The 19,002-nt window shown below is 32.0% G+C and overlaps 2 protein-coding genes across 3 annotated transcripts in view; one reads left to right on the top strand and one right to left on the bottom strand.

The window, feature by feature from the left end:
* LOC129228079 (eukaryotic initiation factor 4A-III) overlaps nt 1-6,532 on the top strand; it is a 38,094-nt gene extending 31,562 nt beyond the window's left edge. Inside the window, exons 10-11 of the mRNA XM_054862715.1 lie at nt 4,393-4,520; nt 4,701-6,532. Of these exons, the coding sequence (XP_054718690.1) occupies nt 4,393-4,520; nt 4,701-4,717 (145 nt within the window). The 3' untranslated portion in view covers nt 4,718-6,532. The remainder of the gene's footprint in view (nt 1-4,392; nt 4,521-4,700) is intronic.
* Nucleotides 6,533-10,143: 3,611 nt separating this feature from the next.
* The window catches only part of LOC129227761 (transcription factor IIIA-like), a 30,872-nt gene continuing 22,013 nt past the window's right edge, over nt 10,144-19,002 (bottom strand). For both annotated transcript variants that reach the window (XM_054862366.1, XM_054862367.1), the window contains exons 7-9: nt 18,322-18,545; nt 15,010-15,066; nt 10,144-10,510 (exon numbers count right to left, since the gene is read on the bottom strand). In XM_054862366.1, the coding sequence (XP_054718341.1) occupies nt 10,166-10,510; nt 15,010-15,066; nt 18,322-18,545 (626 nt within the window). In that variant the 3' untranslated portion in view covers nt 10,144-10,165. The remainder of the gene's footprint in view (nt 10,511-15,009; nt 15,067-18,321; nt 18,546-19,002) is intronic.

Genomic DNA, 19,002 nt, shown 5'->3' with positions numbered 1-19,002 from the left:
TCAAATAGGGATCAGAGCAGATCATTGAAAGGAAAAGTAGTTTTTTTAGCTTTTTAAAAACTCTTAGTAAAAAGCGACTATTTAATAACTTTTTTTTCGGGGTGGAGGGTGGAGGACCAACATTGTATGTTCCCAACTGATGAAGAGAGACAGAACAAATACCACAAAATGAAGATAGTAAAATAGTTTTTAATTAAAAACACACACATCTTAATTTAATATGGGAACAGGGCCGGATTTAGGGGAGGGCAAATGGGGCTACTGCCCCTGGACCTCCAGAAGAAAAGGGCCCCCACAGTAAAATTTTTACAAAATATCCTTACTTTCACGGGTCAAAAAGATTGAAAATATCGGATATATAGATACATATCAAAATATTCGGATGCATATCAAGGTTTTGGATATTTTCTAAAATATGATGATCTTTTTGAACCCTGATTAGGGGCCTCCACTCTTCCGTTGCCCCGGGGCCTCCACACTTCCAAATCCGGCCCTGTATGGAAATCAAGTAAATAACTTATTAAATATCACACAATTCTAACTTTGGGTAGTTGGCATGTCTCTTCTATTAGTTTTTGTTTTAATTTTTCAAAGCTGAATTTATTCCCAGAAAAAAAATTTCTTGTTAAGTCTACGCAAACAAATCAATATTGCCCCCACCTTTTGTATTCTAAGAATCACTTTTTATTTAGAACAAACTTTTTTGCTGAATGGCACTAGAAATGTGTTTGACTTGTCAGCTGCCTCGAGTCCCCCCCCCCTCCAAAAATAAAAAGATGAATTTTCTGTTCAAACCTAACAAACCCAGATCTCCTTCCATTTTATCAGTGTGGCCTGCTCTTGTAAAAACGTTGCTGACCCTGTTCTAAAGCAATGCCAGGGGCAATCCAGGTTTTATTTTTTGAGTCCTATTTTGTGAAGAAGCAAAATATTTTCATGGGTTTTCTTTATTTTTGTGAAAAAGAAATTGTCATGAATTTCCCTTTTTTCCTGGAAAAAAGTTTTATCAGGTAAAAATTTAAAGATATGCAATGTTTTTTTCTCAGAAAAATCTCTGACATGATACACAATATTTTTTCAATTTCTAAAAATATGGAAAAAAAATAATAATAACCCAAAAATGGATTCCCAAAGTAAAAGAATCTTCAAATTTGTGTCAATAATCATACGATAAATTTACTGGCAAAGAAGGAATCATTGACAGTTTTAAAGTAATTCCTGTTTTAAAAAAGTTCATACAGAGTTTTTTGAAAATAAATATTTTATTTTAAAAACAAATATAAGAATTAATAAATTAAGTGCTTATTATAAAGGTTGCCCAAATGAAAACTGGACAAATTGAATAAAAATAATACTTTTAATGTAAATCAAAAGAAATAGCCAGGGGCGTTGAAGTATAGGTCCCAGCGTTGCACAGCAGGTAGCCTTTGCTGTAGAAAGATCAGGGCTGATTCCTGAGAAAGTCCTGCATGGCTTCCTTCAATTCATCGTCCAAATAGAAACATTAAGTGGACCAAAGATAAGGAAGTCACAGGGTGACAAGTTCGGACTGTATGGGGGTGCTCCAAAGCTTCCCAACAGAAAATTTGTGTAGGGTCCTCTGGATTTCCTGGGATGATCTTTGTGTGAATGATAGTGTAAACCATTCCTTTACTCAGGTTGAGTTTGTCACCGAGTTCAATGGGCTCTTAATCTTTTGATTAGCTCGGATCATTTCATTAACAAAGGCAATGGAATCATTGCTTATTGCGATGTTTGCTTGGACTGGTCTCGGCAGATCTGTTGTCGTTATCCACCTTTAACCGTACCACCGCGCTTTTCGGTCTGGACACATCCATGGCTAGCACGACTTTCCTTTTGTACTATTTCCTCTACTGCAAACATGTTAACTGCTGAACGGCATTTGAGATGCATACCTCCCTTTATATACTTGTGCTCTTATTGGATCATTTGTTCTGATGTAATTTTACGCGTCCACTTATCATTTAACCCTTATATTTTAAAAGCTTGCAATTTTCCAAAAAATATTCAGCTACCTATAAACTTATTAAGTATTAAAATTAAATGAATAAAATTTAATAAATTAGCAGGACAAATAACAAAATTAGTCCTTCTAAGCCTGTATAGATCAAAAAATAAGTTCCACATTCAAATGATTGATATATTAGCAGGATGCAAAAAGATTGTGTCATTTGAAAAAGTTTGATCTGAAATTAAACATGATTTTCAAAATATAAAGAATACATAAAACAATGAAGAAAATCTCAAATTTGCGTAATTTGCAACATTTCTTGGCTCAAAATAATAATAATAGTAAAGAAAAAATTGAAAATTTCAGGATTTTCATACTTTATTGCCATTTTGGACGTCCTTAATTAACTTATTAGACCGATTTTATTTTCAAATTTTTTTTATAAATTTATGATGAACACTGGTGGAAATTAATAATAATGTCCAAGCCATAGAATCACATAGTAAATAAAATTCAGCCTGTTTTATAGAAACGGATGAGATCAGAACATGAGAAAACTGTTGTTTGTACAAACTCTATGTTCTATTGCTTTTCTTTTGTTGTCTCTCTCTTTTTGAAATTCATCTCACAAAAATTCCTATATTTTTTAATCCGTTCGGGACGAACGACGTACGTTTGCGTCGGCTGCTCGTCCCGTCCGAAACACACATATTTGCGTTCAGGCGTATGCTACTCAAGAATCCAAGCGACGCTAGTGAGCGGCTTGATTTCGTAACGAAATGTTTACTATCAGATGGCGTTACTTATCCATGTTCCGTCCAGATGATTGGTCTAGAACATTAGTATTTCTCTCTCTGAAGTCAGAATGGGGTCCGTCAAGTGTCTGTGATTTATTGAATTTCGTGGAAAAAAATATAAACAAGTGCTAGCAAATGAAAAGGCAAACACATACTCATTTTGAAATAGATGTTTCTAGTTTCGATTCCATTTATAATGGGATTTCATGAGAGATATTCTAGAAAGAAATTTTATTTTTAGATTCATTTGTGTATCCATGGTGAATACATCATGTTTACGAGGAGGAAATAACTAAATTTATAACTGATGCATCTATGGATCTTTCGGACGACATTGAAACAACTATAAATTATTTTTATTTTAGTTCTTCATACAGTAGATACTTTCTAAAATTATACGCTGAAAAAGAAGGCAAAGAATTTAGACGGAGATGTGTCGTTTGCTCGAAGCAGAATAAAAGACTTAACGCTACCTATGAGCGTAAAATGCGCAATGTGCATTGCTCAATGCTTTGAAATTTTTCATGCGGCTTTAAAATATGAATTTTTACAATATTTTCCAAGTATTTCACAAAAATTAAGCGCAAATATGTTTCCTGTTTTGTGCAAAATATATTGTCTAATTTTAATAACCTTAGTTACAGTAAAAAACAATATATTTTGTATCTTTTTTATTGTTCATTAAATTTTTTTGTTATGATTGAAATTGACATATACGTATTTTATCATATATTAAAAAATGGTTTTGTTTCAACGCGAAGTGTACATTTTATTCATTGTTATGTAATGCGTACTTTCCGAAACTGCGAATTAGGCTTAGTGGGAGAAATTGCCCTGGCCTGTACGCACAGTCTGCGTGCAACAGCTGGCTTCGGACGGCTGCCGTCCCGAATGGGTTAATGCTGAGGTTTATGATTTGCCGGTCATTGTGAGAAGTTTCAATAGTCTTTCGAAGAGGTATTTTAACATTAGTCATATACGGGGGAAATTCAGTGCCTCAGAAAAGTAGTCGTTAATGGAGGTGGTCGCTGTATAGAGGTACTGCACTACTTTACCAACTAATGACTTCGTTAAAGACCTGATTTGGTTACTTGGAATTTTGTGAAGGATTCTGTAAACGAACCCAGTTTTCTTTTGGCCAGATCCCTGATTCAAAATACTTTTTAGTTAATAGATCAATCAGATGTTAAATTAACTTTCTTATGTGATAACTGTGATAAAAATGTTCTGTTATATGGTGTAAAATTAAATTTTTTACATTTGTTAATGAGAATTAATGTTTTCAGTAAGTTACCGCCCTATAGCCAGGGCTAAGGCAGAAAAACACCTCCAGCTCAGTCATTCCAGCCGAGGACTGCAATTTCGTGCTGATTGGCACTTATCAGCCGGGCATAGGAAGCGACTAAGCTGGAGGTGGAAAACCACATAAGGATGCCAAGAGTGCGAAACAAACTGGTAGCTAATACAGAATTTGCACTGACTTTGAGCTTGCGGTGTATTTCATGTTAGCATTAATGTGTTTAATAAATATATAAGTCAGTCAGATAATTAGGTTTGCCTTTACATATGATTACTGTTATGTAATAAGCTTTTAAAATCATAGCATATGTTATAAAATTTTAGGATTGGTCGTTCTGGAAGATTTGGACGCAAAGGTGTTGCAATCAACTTTGTTAAAAGTGATGACATCAGAATATTACGGGACATTGAGCAGTATTATTCTACTCAGATTGATGAAATGCCCATGAATGGTTAGTTAAATAATTTCCTCAAAAATAAAAAAATAAACATTTCAATATGCAATAATTCTTGTAAATTTGATGATTTTGTAAAATTTGATTCCTGTTTTTCTTCAAGATTTTAAAATGTTTATCTTTTATATACACTGAATATTTTACTTAAATTAATATATCTTTCTTTCTTTTTTCCAGTTGCTGACCTTATTTAATGAAAGTTCATCCAGCTGGAGCTCACTGAAATTTAAAATTCACCAGTGAATGAACTGCATAACTTTAATGCATTGTACCATAAATACTGTATATTTTTCATGCTTCAATATTAAAAACTCAGAATTGTTTATAGTTTCTTTAACCACCATACATTTTAAGTGTCACATTGTTTTATGTCTTAGAATAAAAATTGCATTTATGCATTGTTGTTTGACAAAATATTTTGAGATTTCTTCTCTTCCATGTACTACTTATGGGTTTGATTTGCTGTTAGAGCAGTTAAGATTAACTTCAGATGCAGCAGTTAATAGAATAAACATTGCTTTTACAAATTCTTTTTTAATCTTTTGAGTTATGATATTTTACTTACTACAGGGTTTTATTCAAACAGTAGATTTTCAGAGGAAGCAATAGAGTTGAAATAGTGTAATGTATTTATAATATTGTTTAAAAAAAAAAATTTCTTGCAGAGGGCAAAAAGGTTTTAATATCAGGGTTCGTACGGGTCATGGAAATCCTGGAAAGTCATGGAAAAAAAATAAGCGAATTTCAGACCTGGAAAAGTCATGGAAAATTGAAATTTTCATTGAAAGTCATGGGGATTTATTTCAAGTCATGGAAAAATGTCCTGGATAAAAAGAAAGTAACAGTAACTAAAGGAGCATTAGAAATCTTGAGTGATTTAACAGTATAGCACATAAAAACTGGTAAAAGTGGAAAATTGAACGATCCCAATATCAAATCTGAATTTTGAAATCTCATTTGATCCACTTCTGTCGCAGCTGCTTGCCTTTTTTTGCGATGTGATTTTACTGCTTGGACATCACTTATCTTGAATTTACTGTTATTTTCGACACTTATGTTTCATATTCTGTAGTAGCGAAATTTCACGTTCTTAGTTTTGCCACACCCACTCAAAAAAAAAGCAATTCAATTGCATCCGAGTTCGATTCCATCACTCGTAAGAACTTTATTATTAATTTTATCAGAGTTTATCTTCATTTGTTGAAGGTTTTAGAAAATAAAGATCTTTAGTCAGGCGATAGAATACAGAAAAAGAGAAATTTTAATAATATAAAACAGTAGTGCCCAACATATGGCCTGCAAAACTAATCCATGCGACCCACTGCTACGTTCAAGTCAGGAATCAAACATGTTCTGAAATTTCTGCACCTAATTAGTTTATATGCATTCGAAAAAGTGCAAATGCGTAAACAAAACAAGTATACTTTTGAATCAGAAGATTGATTCATTATTAAATTGTTTTTTCAGAAAAGATCCGATTTAGAAACATAAAAAACTAAACTATGTGGCTTTACTTTAAAGAACCAAAATACTGCCAAGTAACGTGGATGATTAAATGCACTGTTGACACTAAAAGGCAACTTTTGAAGCAAATTTATTGAAACTTAGTGATGACTCATTCTGCCTATTTATAAATAAAATATCAGTCATTTAAGCATCATCATATTCGTTTCACTGCATTTTTACTTTACTTAAATTTATATGATGAAGACAAATAAGAATAGTTTAGTTTTTTAAGCGTACACTTATATTTTTTCCATTACGAGTAAGTTCTTCAATGAGGCTGTGGCATTCATGTAGACGTTTTGCTAATGCTCATTTCCAAAAATTATCAAGTTTGAGATTAAATAGTGCTATTCTTTTCAACGAGGTCATGAAAATTTTCATTGAAGTCATGAAAAATTCTTGGAAAAGTCATGGAATTTTTCCATCCAAATAGAGTATGAACCCTGTAATATACCCAGCAATTTGGAAAAATCTATTTTGAAAAGCTTTTTTTCAAAAAATCATTGAAAAAAAAAATGCTCTTCTTTCAAAAAAAAAAAAAAAAATAATGATAATTCCAGCCTGCTTGAAATTAAATTTTCTTCACTGGTACAAAAAGTATTCCTCTAATGCTATTAGTTCCAAATCTGTGGGGTAAAAAGTGCTTAAAGTCACAAATAACGTTTTCAATTCATCAAAATGTGGGCAATGTGCGCAATATCAGCAAATACTACCCACGTGTACCAATTTTCATATTTCCCGGTCTTGCCGTTTTCCTATGATCATGAAACTCATTACACACACAAAAATATTATTTTTACATGGAATAAATTGACAACAGTTCGTGTGCAAAAGAAGCCTGTATAAAACCTTAAATTCAAGGAAATCTGGCAAGACCCAAACTTAAAATATTAAGATAACACGTTGTGCCATTTGAAGTTGGGGGAAAAAAAATGTTTAGAAAGAGGCATAAGTTTTTTTTTTCTCCTATAACAGATAGTAAATATTCCTTGCAGCAGTTAAGGATCTAAAATTCTAGGAGTTGGTTATTTTTCGTACGACTCTGCAGCTCTGCATTTTTAAGCACTTTCATAAAACTTGGCATGTTTGTCGTGGAAATTCTGAGGGCTGCTTTTGCTTAAATCTCAGCAACTAGAGCACTTGGAGACTACGGGATTTCACAAAATGATTTACTTGCAATATACCAGACAGCCCAGTTATCACAGCTAGACTGCAGTTTCGTTCTTATTAGAACTCTTCAGCCTAGCATAGTGACTAATGGAGCCAGAGGCAGATGTCTTTTAATTGAAACTGAGAGAGCCAACAAACTATTAGATGAAGTGAATCCATCTCACCAGCTAGCGTCCGCAGCATGGTGCAGTTCAACTCCCGAATTGAAGGCAAAGCTTGGGTATTTATTAGTAAATTCCCACCCCTAAGCCAGGGCTAAGGCAGAACTTCTTGCAATATACTAGACAGCCCGGTTATCACAGCTAGAGAGGGGCGGTTCTACTACTACGGCTCAAGTCATTTCACACCAAATTTTCCCATTCAGAAAAATGTTTGTTTCAATACTCAAATTTATGATTGAAAGCTAAATAATCATAAATTCTCTACCTGATTTGAGCCACACTTTTCTTCGTTTGTGGTGTCATTTTCTAGGAATAATTGAAAACTACAGGACTACTCAAATTGTCCTCTCTGACCCAGAAAAGTTATTTTGTCCTTTTGAGTGCATTATAAAAAATACTAATTTTTTTAAAGAAAATTCTGTTATTTGTAGAAATGAAGAGGGTGATGACAGAATCTAGAACTCTGGGAACTTTCTTAATCAAAGAAAATTGATTAAATGAAAAAAAAGTCTTTGCTTTGGAAAATTAACTACCGGACTTCTGTGTGCATTATTTGCCGATTATCTGTTAAAAAATTGATAAGGTGCAGATTTTATGCATCTCTTCTCCATACGCCTATTACTAGACCTTATCTTATCAACCTTCACATACGAAGACTGCTTCTGTGCCTGTAGGGTTGTTTATTTTGCCTGAGTGAATAACTTGAGTTTTCTTTTCCCTTGCCTTTTTTCATTGTCTTAACAGACCCCAAAGGGTTCCTATTTTTCCAACTTTTTAGATCTCTCTCATTTTTTTCCTTCTTTAGCATAGCACTTCTAATTATGCATTGATTCTTATTTTTACTATGCCACACCAAAAATTTGCTGCATATTTTAATTTTAAAAAGAAAAAAAAAGCAGTGCGCATTTCATTGAGCATAATTTCTGGAAGAAACTCAGCGGCATTTGAGAGTTAAAAATTCAAAAGTGCGACTTCTTGCCAATTCGGCATTTACGATCGATTCCTTTTTATCACTTCGATTTTAGTCAAATAAAGTATCTAATCTTATTTTTTGTTTCGTGAGAAAAACTGACTAACAGGAATCAAATGTACTTGCATGAGCCAACTTCAAACCTTTTTAAGATGCTAAAGACCTGCCTGCCGCTCATACAAAATTAAATAACATGCAGGAACCAAGTTAAGAAATGTGGGATTGTATTTGTATATCTAACTGATTATACAAATACATTTTCTCCTGCCAGTAAAATTTATCTTAAATTCAACTGTTTTCCTTTGACTTGTGTAATCAAATCTGTGGTATTTGTGTATCATATTAGCTTAAATATTATTTGTATAGTATGTTATTAACTTTATCTTATCTCCTGGCAATAAAATTCATGTTAAATTTGTTTCCTCTTGATATGTGTGTAACCCTATCTTTTCCTACTTCGTTAAAGTTAGTTTTTTCCTACTTTATTATTTTTTAAATTCCTTATTTCCTACTTCGGGGGCTTGAAGTAATAAGCATATTATAATCACAATTACAAGAAGAAATCTATTTTTAGATTACTTTGGATAAAAGCTTATAAATTATTACTTTTTTCCATTTTAAATTTAATTGCTAAAATTGAATGTTAAATCAACTTTGTTTTTTACAATCGTATTATTCGCTGTCACTTTAGATTATACGAAGGTTTTTTCTCTTCTTCAGACTTTAAAAATTCTTTTATTTTTAAAGTTAAGTTACATTTTTTTTTTTTTTGAGCTTCAAAGTTGTTTGTTACAAACGTTAATCTAAGATTTTTTTTCCCATAAACATTGAAATTATTTGAAATTGAGTTACCTTGTGTACTTAAATACATATTTTAATAATTTGTAATAGTTAAAATGCGATACTAAATTATAAAAAACTAAGTTTTTGATTAAAGAATATGGTCATGTGAATGGATGTCAAAGGTTTCAATTCTTTTTACGTAAATATTACGTCTATATTATTTACATACGTATAATTACATTACTTCTATACTTTCAGTTATTGTTTTTCCGGCAGCAATTATTACACTTCTTGAAAATTCAATTCATAATTATTTCAATTTCTTTTTAGCTTTAACATGATTAAATTTATATCCTTTGGAGTGATTTTAATAATTTCTAAGAATTTTTTATGCTAAGTTATTATTGAAAGTAAAATATTTGTTTATACTATTTTGTATTACTATTTCATAGTTTTTTTTTTAATTTCAAGTTTCCAATCAAGTTCACTTGATATCTTTTTCTAAAATTACTACTTTAATTTAAAAAAAGAGCATCTTTTAAAAAATTTATTTTTATTAACAGCTTAAAACGTTTTGAATACTGCATTTTATATGGAGATACAACTGTTTTCAAGAAGTTCAAAGAGAAAGAATCATTATCATTAATAACGTAAATCAGGGAAATTTGGTGAACTTAATCGAAGAAAAGTTAGGGAATTTTTTTTTTCACAGTTCCAGTTGCCACCCAGATAAAAGAACGAAAATAAAATAAACATGTTTCAGAAATGATCGGACAAATACAATTTCTATACTTCAGTATAAAAGGTATCTTTTTGGCAATTGTTTTACCACATGGATTTTCCCCAAAATTCTAACCACTGAAAAATCCCTTTTTCGGGGGATATCTTTGTATCGATGAAAATTTGAGAGTCTCCCGGTTGAATCACAAGATCGAACAGCAATATTAATAAGAAGATATAATATTACTCAGCACTCTTAGGAATCTTTAATTGATGAGGAAAATCTTTGAGATTAGATAAACACATCTGCTGCAAATAAATTTTTTATTACATTAATTTTCTCGAACAATACTATCTTCACTACAAGAGTGTACAGCTTCCAATTCACTATCTGCATCATCAAATGCATTTTCTAGTACAGATTTATAGTTAAACACAATTAAAACCTTCTCACTATTTTCACTTGGCTCTGATTCATCTAACTTTTTCTCTATTTCTTCAGAGCTTTCCATGTAATTATCACTTTGGCTTTCAACGTCAGTTTGATTTGCATGGTTCGATTCTTCACTCATATCTAGGTTTATATTATCTTGCTCTTCTTCTTTTGAGCAGGAACTCTTCACTTTCTTTTTAGCACAGCCAGCTAAATATGCTGCAAAGTTTTGTTTCTTTTTTCGCTATGAAAAAAATTCATTGAAATTAAGCTGCAGTTAATAAAGGCAACACTAGACAAATAAAGCATTTTTAAACATTCATTCTCCCCCTAAAAATAAAGCTTCACCTTGGGACAACTTACATTTGTGCATTAAATTTTAAACTTACTTTTAGTTCTTGCAGATTAATTTTGATTTGACTAATAAAGCAGGTGAAAATGCACTAACTACCAAACGGCACGACCTTGAGGGTCACGAATCTGGATTTAGGTCAATGCGCACTAGATATGAGCCCAGTTAAAGCGGTTTGACTGCATAGGCCCTAGTTCGGCCGTAATTGGGGTCCAAAGTTTCTAGTTTAGCTCCAGAAAAACAATGGTTTTTCCTTTGAAATTAACCTCTTTTTTGCCCTTTTCTTGGTACAGTGAAACCTGTGTAAGTTGACCACTTGCCGTGCAGTACTTTGTTGGTCAACTTAGACAGGTGGTCAACTTATAAAGGGTGGTAGTACTGATTTTTTTTTATCATTTCTTGCACATTGTATTGATTTTTTGACTAATTCACACTTACTCTTTCTGTTCAACTCACTTTCATTGTTTAACATTATTTTGAAACAATAATTAAAAATATTATTCAAATATCTTTGTTATTTTGCTTGTTTTTTACTATATTAGACAATGTAGATTTAGAAATTTCATATGTGTCAGCTAATTTTCTCTTGCTTTCCCCCTTTTCAGGGTTAAAAATAATAATTTTAATATTTCATGCTTTTTTATCAACCTCAAGTTCAACAAGTTTTCTTTTTGAAGCCATTTTACGTAATACTTATAACACAAAGAGCAACAAGCCGGACTCTCCTAGTTTATAAAGGCAGTTGAAAATGAAAATGTTCTATCTCTTAATCCTTTGCACCAGAAATAAATAACTTTAGTCTTAAGCACAATTTCAGTGTTGCCACAAAATATTTCAACTGGAAGAAAAAAACTTGGTACTCTTCTACTGACACCTGTTTTCATTGAACAGAGTATAAAAGGCTATATCTCAAATAGAACAACAAAAGAAAAACAGCTTTAAACACTATGTCATGCTTGAAAATGTTCGACCGGGAAATGTGGAGCAAGAAAACTTTTTTGTGGAGTTTAGCTAGTCTTGCGGAGTAGTTGGCAACCCTACATCAAAGAATTAAAGTTATTCATAGGAAGCTATAAAAAAAAATAATAAAATAATTTGCTTGATTAAGTTTTAAAAAAATACCAAGTGGTCAACTTACAAAGGGTTTTTCACAATACTCCAAACCAAATTTGGTGTACATTTGTGGTCAAGATAGACAGGCGGTCAAGTTACAGAGGTTTTCCTTCATTATATAAGATAGGACTAATTCCATTCCTGACAAAAGCAGTCAACATAGTCAGGTAGTCAACTTTACAGGTTTTACTGTATTGCATTGCAGTATCGCCCAACTGAATGCATTCATAATATAGAATAAATACCCCGCCCCTACATTGTACTAACCAAATGACGTGACATGTTAGAAGAGTAAATGGTGTGCCAAAACTTTCAATTCCACAGAAAACGTTATTGCAGTTCCAAAGCCAAACAAGCAAATTTAGACCCTCCCTGCAGTCAAACTAGAGCTTATGAACTCAAACTATTTTACCTGGGCTCATATTTAGTATGAATTGATCTAAACCTAGACGTTTATGCAGATTCGTGACCCTCAATATTTTGTCGCCCAAACTAGATTGATTTGCAGGACTCCAGAATTGTAATGGCGTTTTTATTGAAATTTGAAACTTTGGTACAACCACTTTACCTGAGTTCATATCTAGTGTGAACTGACCTAAATACAGAATTTCATCCAGATTGATGACTCTCAAGCTTGTGCCGTTTGGTAGTAAGATTTTTATTTTTTGAATATGTAAGTTTAATAAGCTGTACTACTGTCAGCAACTTCACTTTCATATAAAAGTTTAATAAGTTGTACAGAAATATTTTGAAATAAAAGGTAATGTAGTTTAAAGTTTTCTCTATAAAACTGGTGCGTAGTAATATTTTTAATGCTAACTTCACTGAATATGGGGACGCAAAATATGCTTAGCTTTTTCATTCAAAATACTTTAACAAAAAGATATTGTTTGAAACCCTCTTATTTAATCAGCATAACCTGTGTTTTAATGTTTATTTATTTATTTATTGCTGCCAAGTAGTTGATCATAACCACAATTTGAGGGAAAAGTTATATTATTTTTCCCTCAAACACATTGTTGAAACATGTCAAAACATCCATCCTTTCCATAACAAACTTCATTGGTGTAGGGTGAAAACTGCCAATAATTGTCCACTTAGTGAAAATTTCTGTAAGTTATTAGGTTTCCTGGTAAATTCAAAGAAAAAAAGTATAGTTTTCCAATGTGTTAATAAATAAATCAGAATTAACAATAATTAATCATTTTTCTGTTTTATTTACTGTAAGTGTTCCGTTTTAACGTCCAATCCATACTTTAGTTATATCTATAAATTATAGAGAGCATTTACTGGGCAGAATTTCCTTCTTTGATCTGTGATGCTAATTGAAAATCTGAAAGTTTAAGTCTGCAAGATAAACAGACATTAAACTGATTGTAAATTCTAAATGAGCACCAATAAATGCTTAAAAACATGATGCTAAACTTAAAAAAAAAAATCAATTATGTGCTACCTGTGGATTGTATATCCTAGGAAGGCTGGTACAAAATTTAGGTATATTTTTTTATTTTAAAATGTTAGGTTTTTTTGCTCTCAACTAAAAATTAGTAAGCAGACTTTCTCAAGAATCTGCGAAGTATGTTGCAGCATCACGTCGTTCCTGCTACCAGGTTCATAGGATGCTAGAATTAGAATAGATAAAGAATATGCACTTACTTATTCTTATTTTTTACATTTCTATGCTCGAGTAGTCAATTGCGGGCAGATTACCCTATTCAAATTCCGTATTATGAAACAGAAACCTCGAATGAGAATACAAATTCAATTTCAACGTTCATATTATAAGACAAAGTTTTCTAGATGTTTTTGCAGTAATTCGAGGAAGGTGATTCAAACTTCAAATGATGTTAGTAAAAATATTCGTTTTATGAGCGGCAAAAGTTGGAAAAGTTTGCATAGAAAATCTTGCGGGATTTTGCTCTCAATTCTGCAGGATTAATCCTGCAAAATATCATGCGGGATACCGCAGAATTCGAGATTAGAAACCCTATTTCTAGCCAAGCCATATGGCCTTGTTTAATGTGTTTTTTTTTTGTAAAAATTACAAGTTCAGAATAAATACGGGAGATCTATATATTGTTTATGATAGTTTTTTCCTTTTACTTTTTCTCCAACTTTACTGTGTACAGTTTTCAGCTTGAAAATTTTTAACTTTTTTCTGTTACTTAAAAAAAAAAAAGAAAAAAATTATTTTTTGAAGAAAATTATAAATTTTAGGCCTTGTGTGGTGCACCTAAATATTTTTTGATTCGTATAAAAATTTTTATGCAATATGTGGGTCAGTAGAGGCAACTTTTTTTTTCAATTTGACAAATTGAATTTCGAAAAAAAGTTTTTACCGATACACCCTAGTGTTCATTCACTGGTTCATCTACCCTCTTCTTACCCACTCCCAAGAAATTCCCCAAATCTTAATCATATACCTTAGCCTATATATTTCAAAAGTTATAAAAGGATATGCACTAAGGGGCATGTATCTAAATCAGGTTAAATGTGAAAAAATATAATGAGATGAATATTTCTTAAGCTTCCAGTTTCTGCCATGGATATAAAAATCTCAATAATAATGATAATGATAGAGGCAGTGAGAAGCAAAGGGATGTACAGTAAAACCTCGTTTATCCTGATCTCTGGTATATGCTGATCAAATTTGTAGAGTTAAAAAAAATATTTACTTAAGGAATAATTTGAAACTATGATAGCAAGAATAGATCTATAAATATGCCAAATATTTGGTTTTTATTTTAATGAAATGTACAACTCCTGCACAGAACATACAATAAAGTGTAGTACTAATCTCACTAACATGGTGTACTTGGAGCATCAGTCAGACACCACTGCAGCTGAACTATGAATGATAAAGTATTTACAAGAAACGGTGCTATGTAATTTGTTACAAAGCATTGTTTTTAGCCGTAGTAAAACATGTTTGCTTATTAAAGAATATGCTTTGCTTATTATCCATATTACCCAGATTTTTGCTTAACCGGATTACCTTTGGTCCCAGTCAGTCTTGATAAACGAGGTTGTACTGTAAATAGATGGTTTCAAGTTTTGAGTAAAATGTGTTCAAAGTTTATATCTTAGGCAGGGTTATATTGATTTTTTTCTTCTTAATCATGTTCTAACAGCACCATCTACCAGATCTAATGGGAGCATCTCTTTCCCCAAAACACAGGATAAGTTCTATTTATTCTGGTTATCAGCAAAATTTTAATTTTGGGACAAACATCCCTTTGTTTCTTACTGCCTCATATAATACAGAAGTAAGCAATTACCTTTTTCCTCATGGGTTTATTAGGATCATGATCACGTTGATGAGATGAAAGTAAAGCCTGTAATATAAATGTTTTATAATTGAACAAGATTTGAAAGTTATTAAAAACTAAACATAAAATTATTATTTTTTCAGTATGTGTTTTTAATTTTTTTGGCAATTTAAAAGAAAATAAATGCATCTAATAATTAAACTAGTATGTTGTGGCCATCACGAAACTTTCTTCTATATTTTTTCTTTTTTTCTGATCCCTCCCCATGCTTGACGAGGAGGCAATATTCCCAACAAAAACAAAATTACACATGCAAAAACTTGACTACCATCCCAATGTCTGAATTATTTTAAAAGCAAAGCAAAGAGCGAAAATTGAGAGTTATTTTAAAAGCCTTGCTTGAATTAATTACAAATATTTTATTTGTTAACAAACATAAGATGGCAACAGTTAAAAATTTTAAATCATTGAGATAATATTTCCAATCATTTCCATTCAATTAAAATCACGAGAAATACGCAGACGACAATCTATTACGATTTATCTTTCTTATTGTTGCATTAATAAAGCTATTTTTATTCAAAAAAAAAAAAAAAAAATCAACACCTCTTGGAGCGATTGGCGTCAAAATTGAACCAATGCCTGTTTACGTATGGATTCACATATATTCCAAATTTCAACCAGAACGCAGCATTACTTCTTGAGATAGGGCACTCACAATGGAAAAAAAGAACGGGCGATTGCGCTACCCCCTTTTTAGCTGTTGACACCAAAATAAAATCAGCTCTTATACCCACTAAGGACTACTTGCCGATAAATTTTTCTTTCATTCTGTTCATTATTTCTTGAGATACAGTAGCCACAATCGACGACAAAAAACGTTCTATAGCTCAACCCCCGTTTGAGTTATTGACACCAAAATTGAATCAGCACCTGTTCCTGTTAATGACAACATATGGACCAAATTTTGTCTGATTCCGCCAGTTACTTCCTGAGGAATAGCAAGCACGCGTAACTCAAAAAACGTCCCATTGCTCCACCCCCCTTGGAGGAATTCGCGCCAAAAACCAATGGGCACAAGTTCACATAGGGGCACATATGTGTACCAAATTTCGTTCGATTTCATGCGGTAGTTCTTGCTGTAGAGCGGCCACAAAAAACTGGTCACACACAGACGTGACACACACACATACACACATACATACACACACACATACACACACACAGACAGACAGACATTTTCCAAAAATAGTCGAAATGGACTCAGCACACCTCAAAACGTTCGAATCCGTCAAAATTCGAAATTCGAAAATTTTCACGAATCCAATACTTTCTTCTATGTATTAGATATAGAAGAAAGTAAAAACAATCTAGCACGTACCTTACAACAAATTCGTTAATGAAGGTTAAAATTGATAAAGATAAAATCACTTTCAAGAATGATAGACTTGACAAGAACATGCATACATGAACATACATACAAAATTACTATATTTTAAAGTTAATTTTAATGAGTTTTTTTTTTTTTTTTTGTATGATATATGATTCAATGTAATTTCTATGAAAGCTAAATTTGATATTTCAGAGCTTTTAGCGAAAAACAAATGTTCTGTATTAAATTTGATTTGCACCTTTTGGTCTCTATGTACAGTTAATTCTCATAAAGTTAGTTAATTTCTTGAAAAAAAAAAAAAAAAAAAAAGGCTAACAATATTTTTCTGAAATTATAAAGAAAATATATTGAATACATAAGTTAAATAACATAACAAAATTATTCTTATTTATTTGCAACCATGTTTCAATGTTGAGTACTCGAAATAGTCAACTCTTATCACATTCACCAATCTGAAATTTGTTAACTGTCTAAAATTCGTATAAGGTTGTAGGCATGAACAATCGAGGTGGATCCAGGTTTTTATATTTTGGAATGCAATTTGAGAAAAAAAGAAATTTTTGAATATTTTTTTTCTTTCTAAAAAAAACCCTGTCATAACATATAGAGCATGTTGAGCTATCACATCTAATTTGAAATCCCTTTGGTCAAAAGGACTTCAATAGGAATTAATTGGAAGATAGAGTTTTTTTTTTTTTTTTACTGATGTTTTGCTTTCAGATCAATCAAGCTTAAAAACGATGACAGAACTGTTGTAACAAATGAGGAGGTACCAATCAAGACGGCACTGGCCCATTCTAAACGGTTTTTGGGAAAAGATTACAGTCAGAAAGATTGAAGTCAGAAAATTACAAAAATTTAACAGAAAATTCATGTAAAAATATCTTATTATTATTAGTACTATGGATTTATTTTCCTAGTAAGGAACTTTTTTCAACGTGAACAAAGAAAAGTGTCTGAGGACCACTCAAATTTTCCTGCAGACCAGTACTGGTTCATCAGACCACCAGTTGAGGATCGCTGATCTACAATGTGGTTGTAGCTTCCCAAAAACAAATAATTTGGGGTTTCCCCTCATCCTATCACCTCCCAACTACAACACTGATTCTGAGCAATAATTTTATGGATGGGAGACATTAAACCCTGTCTCATTTACAAAGCAATAAGAATGAATTTTATTGCTCAACAAAATCATGTTCATTGACTTCCTGTCAAAACAAGAGGGGTGAGCGAAATAAATGTTGAAAGCTTTAAAAATAAACAATAATTGCAGTTTAAATGAACACACCTTTAGTCAGACGCACATTTAACTTAAAATTTTGGAAAAGGGGGGGGGGGGGAGGATCTCAATTTACCAAAAGAAAAAATTTAACATTTTTTAGGAAGTCAGAGTGACCTTCGAAAAAATTTAACATTTTTTAGGAGTCAGAAAAACCACCCATTGGAGTACCCCTGCTCTCAGTATACCTCTTTCTCTTGTCCTTTTTTTAGATAGGAGAAAAAGCTTCTTCATTTACATACATAGAGTAAAATAATGTTAATAAACACTTCATGTGCATGTTTAGATATATGGATGCCTCACTTGCCAAATCGACTAACTCCATAAAACAAAAAGTAGAGAAAAGTTATGTAGAAGATGGTGTTATCCATAGGAGTGAATGGGCCCTCGTGTTACATTTTCTGCCATCACATGGTCAGAATCATACTGAAAAAAATTTGATTATAAGTTCATCATTAATAAAGCACTATTAAAGCAGAAATGAGGATTTTTTTAAAAAGTGGAGCTAATCAATTTGGCAACCGAGGCATTCATCTGTCTATATGTTAAACTGTTCAATAAAAAAAGTTTTTTTTTCCCACATTCTGCAAAGCAATTCACTTGAAGAACTATTAAGAAAAACAAGTTCAATATGGCTTTTGTTACTTACCTCTGTTGGAAAAGACTTTTGACAGAGTTCATTTGTGCATGTAAATGGCCTTTTATCATGATAGGATTTGATGTGAAAATTTAAGTTTCGCTTTGCAAAGTAGAACCGAGTGCAGTAAGGCTTTGGACAGATGAACACTTCTCTTTCATTATTGTGCAGCACTTCATGACTTCTCAGATTGGGAGCAGTAGAAAACACTTTGTCGCAAGTACCACATTTATGAACTGTAGATGAAAATTTTTTTTTTAAATAATGAAATTACTATGAGATGTAGTCTAAGCATTACAGCAAAGATTTCATTTTCTAAAAGCAATTCAATTCGTTTTATGAACTTTCTCTTGTTTTAGTATTACAGTCAAACTGAGCAGTAGAAAACACTTTGCCACAAGTACCACATTTATGAACTGTAGATAAAGGTTTTTTAAAATTTTGAAATTACTGAGATGTTGACTAAACATTAACAGCAAATGAAAAATTATCATATAAGTTTTGTGCTACAATATGATTAAAGTGAAAAAAACAACCTAAATGAAGCACAAATTTTGAAGAAAATACAGCATATAGCTGTTTCAAGGTTACAACGGAGCCTCTTCATCAGTGCTAAAAGCTCACCAACACAATCAGAAGTTGCGAGAGAACTGATAACAACCAAGTGGACACCAGTATTTATACCAAAGAGGG

The sequence above is a fragment of the Uloborus diversus genome, chromosome 8, assembly GCF_026930045.1.
Source record: "Uloborus diversus isolate 005 chromosome 8, Udiv.v.3.1, whole genome shotgun sequence".
Taxonomy (NCBI): domain Eukaryota; kingdom Metazoa; phylum Arthropoda; class Arachnida; order Araneae; family Uloboridae; genus Uloborus; species Uloborus diversus.
Note: the sequence above shows the minus strand (reverse complement) of the source record. Positions and strands in the feature narration are given on the sequence as shown.